This window comes from Hylobates moloch, unplaced genomic scaffold (genome assembly GCF_009828535.3).
Source record: "Hylobates moloch isolate HMO894 unplaced genomic scaffold, HMol_V3 SCAFFOLD_106, whole genome shotgun sequence".
NCBI classification, from domain to species: Eukaryota; Metazoa; Chordata; class Mammalia; order Primates; family Hylobatidae; genus Hylobates; species Hylobates moloch.
In genome coordinates, this window is record NW_026652381.1 from 28,794 (window position 1) to 33,692 (window position 4,899).

The 4,899-nt window shown below is 38.4% G+C and overlaps 1 protein-coding gene across 2 annotated transcripts in view; it reads left to right on the forward strand.

Annotated features, from left to right (window-relative positions):
* LOC131382589 (putative inactive fatty acyl-CoA reductase 2-like protein) overlaps positions 1-4,589 on the forward strand; it is a 10,609-nt gene extending 6,020 nt beyond the window's left edge. The window contains exons 5-6 of one of the 2 annotated variants that reach the window (XM_058434941.1): positions 2,195-2,369; positions 4,129-4,589. In XM_058434941.1, coding sequence (XP_058290924.1) covers positions 2,195-2,369; positions 4,129-4,138 — 185 coding nt within the window. In that variant the 3' untranslated portion in view covers positions 4,139-4,589. Of the gene's footprint in view, positions 1-2,194; positions 2,370-4,128 lie in introns of those variants that run through there. The other variant, XR_009212152.1, reaches the window with a different exon arrangement.
* The last annotated feature ends 310 nt before the right edge of the window (positions 4,590-4,899 follow it).

The window sequence follows — 4,899 nt, forward strand, 5'->3', positions numbered from 1 at the left end:
ATATTCGAAATGACTAAAGAAAGGATTGATATAGATTTAGGAAAAGGAAAGTAGGTGTATGTTGCTGAGATATTTATTCATTCGTTTAGTCAATAAATGTTTATTAGGTACTGATTACCTGTCAGCCACTTTTCAAGGTACTGTATAGGTTCAAACAAAACAGACAAAATTTGGTTATGGTACTTAAATCTTAGAAAGGAGAAATATATATATATATATTTTGAGATGGAGTCTTGCTCTTGTTGCCCAGGCTGGAGTACAATGGCATGATCTTGGCTCACCACAACCTCTGCCTCCCGGGTTCAAGCAGTTCTCCTGCCTCAGCCTCCTGAGTAGAGTAGCTGGGATTACAGACGTGCACCACCATGCCTGGCTAATTTTGTATTTTTAGTAGAGATGGGGTTTCTCCATGTTGGTCAGATATGGTTAAGTGATTGCAGAAAAATAAAACAGATTAAAGAAGTAAATAGTATTGTGGGAAGGCTGCTATTTGATATGTGATGGCCAAAGAAAGTCTCTCTGATAAGGTGTCATCTTAGTAGAGACCTGAAAGAAGTGAGAGGACAAATCAGAGGGACATGTGGATGAAATATTCCAGGTTGAAGAAACAGTAAGTGCTGAAGTTCTTTAATCATATTCAAGGACAGCAAGGAGGCCAGTATGGCTGCAGCAGAAGCACTGAGAGGGAGGGCGGTAAGAGATGAAGTCAGAGTGGTGGGCAGAGAGAGTGAGGGTGCAGAGAGTGCAAGGCCTTGCAGAACGTGGCTTTGCCTCTAAATGAGAAGAGATTCCATTGAAGGGCTCTGAATGGGGAAGTTCCTGTAATATACTCTGAGTTACATTTTACAAGAATCACTCTGGCTGCTACATGGAGGTCCGACTAGGGGGACAAGGGTAGTGGCAGAGACCACTTAGGACAGCATTGCAACATTCCAGGCTACGGTAGTGGTTTGGATCAGAGAGAGAGCAGGTGGAAATTATGATTCTGGGTACTTTTCAAACAGAGAGCTGATAGATTTTGTTCAATTGTGTGTAGATTGTTAAAGAGAAGAATCAAGGATAACCCCAAAGTTTTTGGCTGAACTACTAAACAAATTGAATTAGCATTTGGTTAGAGGTAGAAGACTGGTGAAATAGCAAGTTTGTGTATGTATTGGGAAGGGGGTGGTTAGCAGTGGGTGTATCAGGAGGCCCATTTTAGAGCTGTTAAATGTGAATGTCTGTTACACCTCCAGGTAGAAATGTTGAACAATTATATGGATATATAGATCAGAAGGTCAGTGTTGAGATCAGAATCTCTTATGCTATCAACCTGTACATAACTTTTTTATTTAATACCATCTTTTTAAAGTATAAATCCCTATGGACCAGATGATTCTTGAGAATCTTCTCTGAAGAGGAGTTATATTTTTCAGATAGATTTTTAGCCGGCATTTTTTTAGGTAGGGCAATAATTGTATTACTATAATAACTGACATCATAATTGAATAATGAGCTTAGGCATATGCTTTGCAAAACCTACATACCTTAAATAAAATTGAATTCAAATGAGTATCTTTTCGAGAGAACTACTGAATTCACAAATGTACGTAAAAAGTTCTTAAGCTTAATTTAAGTATTAATATAAAAGGAAAAACACTATTATGAATAAAACCCTGGATACCAGAGTGGATAATTGAGTCTGACATATTCCCAGAGAAATATTTAAAGTAAGCTAACACAAGAAAATCTTGCCTTTAGAGTTTTTTAGTTTAACTTTTAATAAAGATTCAAATAAAATGTTAAGAAACTTTCTAAATGGTTCTGAAAGTAATGGTCCAGCCAGGGAAATAAAGTTTCTAGCCTCTGTCTTGGGGCTTTCAGAATAGACTAGATAACCTTAGAATTAAATGTGGATTTGTGTTTTTCTGAACAGTACCCCCTTTTATTGACTACATGTGTTTCCCCAAGAATTTGTTTTAGAGTAGATGTTTCAAATAAAGGATCCAACTCTTAACCCATTCACATTGTTTCATTTTTGCAAATAACCACTTGCCTACCATAAAAATCTTTACGTTGTTCTCAGAAATTGATTCTTGACTCTACACAGCAAATCCTTTGTCTTTATTGTTGTGACCCATTATAAATACCTTCCACTATGATGGGCTTATATTCTCCTATTGTCCTCTAGCACTTACTCTCTTTTTTTCCCCAGGATTCCAGGTCTTGGCAACCTTTGAAATTCCAATTCCATTTGAGAGAGCTTTGAGGAGGCCGTATACTGATTTCATCACCAGCAACTTCACAACCCAGTACTGGAATGCCATCAGCCACCAGGCCCCTGCCATCATCTATGACTTCTATCTGTGGCTCACTGGAAGGAAACCCAGGTGAGAAGCTGAGTCAATGGCTTTGAGAATGTCACTGCATATGGGAGATTGAGGCCCCAAAGTCTTTAGTGCTTCCTTCAGCCAAGGATTAAAGGAGATAACTGAATCTGACCCATATATACAGATTGAACACACCTACTCTGAAAATCCAAAATCTGAAATTCTTCAAAGTCCAAAATGTTTTCAGTGCTGACGTGATGCCACAAGTGGAAAATTCCACACATCTTACCTCCTGTGATGGGTCACAGTCAAAACACATTCAAAACTTTGTATCATGCATACAATTATTTAAAATATTGTATAAGATGACCTTCAGGTTATGTGTGTGTGGCTAAGTGTGTATGAAACATAAGTGAATTTTGTGTTTAGACATGGGTCCCATTCCCAAGATACCTCATTACACAGAAGGAAATATTCCAAAATCTACAAACAGTTGAAACCTGACACACTTCTGACCCAGGCACTTCAGATAAAGGATACTAACCTGTAGAAGTTTTGAATAAACAAAGCAGTCATAGTGAGAAGCCACAGAAGCCTCCTACATTAAAAGTGCTCCAGCATAATAAAGGAAGGTAAATGTTAAAGAGCTTGCTTGATGAATTTAGCAAGTGATCATTCACAAAAAGAAAAGCAACTGAGACTCTGTCACTAGGGTTTTTCAAATAGGTAGATAATCTTAAATATCCAGTAATGATGACAACCTCACTTACTGGGAGCTTACTCGTGGGGCTAAGGAGGATGCATGATGATCCCATTTTTATTGTCACAGCTACCGAAGGAAGATACCCTCATCAACCTAATTTTACAAATGGAGAAATAGAAGCTAAGGGAAGAATCTGAAGTAGTCTCAAAGGAAGTGACAGGAAAGATGTGGAGAAAGCTGAGTGTCAAAGTCAGTATTCAGGACCAGATTTACTGCTACTTAGAGATGAATGAAGAAATTAGAGGGAACACAGTGTGCTGATGCTAAAGCAGCTGTCACCACCTAGCTTCGTGACATAGGACATATTCTTTCTCTGTCTCACTTGAATAATATGATGTGTCAGAGGAGACATTATTATAATTGCCTAAAGCAATTCTTGTGATCAAGAATCAGAAGCATGAACAGTATTGCCCTCTGTCTTAGCCCCTTTATAAGGGAGGAAGTCATCTTCAGCATGTTGAATTGTCATCTTTATCAGCAGTGCAAATGACTAAAAATTAGCCAATGTAGAGTTTATCCAAATTTTTACAGACCTCATTTGCAGCTCATAACTCAGTTCTTGAGCAAAGTGGAAAGAAAACATTATGATTACGGGGAAAATATTTATATGGGACTTATCAAATAAAGATAGGAAAAGAAGAAAACCCAAATATTATGGCAGAAATGCTAAAGGTTTTAAAATATGTCAGGATTGGAAGAAGGCATGGATAAAGAACAAAGTTCAGTTAGGAAAGAGAAACACAGAAGGAAGAGACACAATAAAAGTCATATGTATTCTGTGAGAAGTCAGACAGTAAGATTTGTGGGAAATGGGTTGGTTTGTTGTATGGTATGTATTTTAGCAATAATCTTTATGGCAGAGAAAGCTAAAATCCTTTAGCTTGTGTGAATGATCGCTTGCTGAATTCCTCAAGGTAGGCATGATGAAGGAGGGTTTAGAGGAGACACAGACACAATGAACTGACCTAGATATAAGGCCTTAGTATACTCAGCTAAGAATAGTGATTCTGAGGACACACTCTGACCTGATTATGTCATTTTTTCACCCCATTTCAGACTGTTCTAAAATCAGAAAGGAAATTCTCCTCCATGAGCATGTGTATGTTTTTGGCTGTTGGAACTTGAGATGGTGCAAGTAAGTACAAGCACATTTTCCAGATGATAGAAGGAAGAACTGATGGCATATTTTCACCCACCCGCCAAATCAGTTAAATATTGGGACACTAACCATCCAGGTCTAGAAAAGTCACATGCCATAGCCATGGTATTGCACATCATTCATCTTGCATTCTTTGAGAATAAGAAGATCAGTAAATAGTTCAGAAGTGGGAAGCTTTGTCCAGGCCTGTGTGTGAACCCAATATTTTGTTTAGAAATAGAACAAGTAAGTTCATTGCTATAGCATAACACAAAATTTGCTTAAGTGGTGGTCAGCAACTCCTTGAATGCTGCTTAATGTGAGAGGTTGGTAAAATCCTTTGTGCAACACTCTTACTCCCTGAATGTTTTGCTGTGCTGGGGCCTGTGCATGCCAGACAAGGCCAAGCTGGCTCAACGAGCAACCAGCCACCTCTGCAACCTGCCACCTCTGCAACCTGCCACCTCCTGCTGGCAGGATTTGTTTTTGCATCCTGTGAAAAGCCAAGGAGGCACCAGGGCATAAGTCTACTCACTATATCTGTTTGTCTGGAACATAACACATATTTGTTTTTACAACAAATAAAATTGATCTTGAATAAAAACTGAGTGGTCATTGTCATTAATCTTTGAACCCAGATTAACCTTTTGGTCATGCCTAGTCTAAGAGAAAAGAGATATTCTTATCAA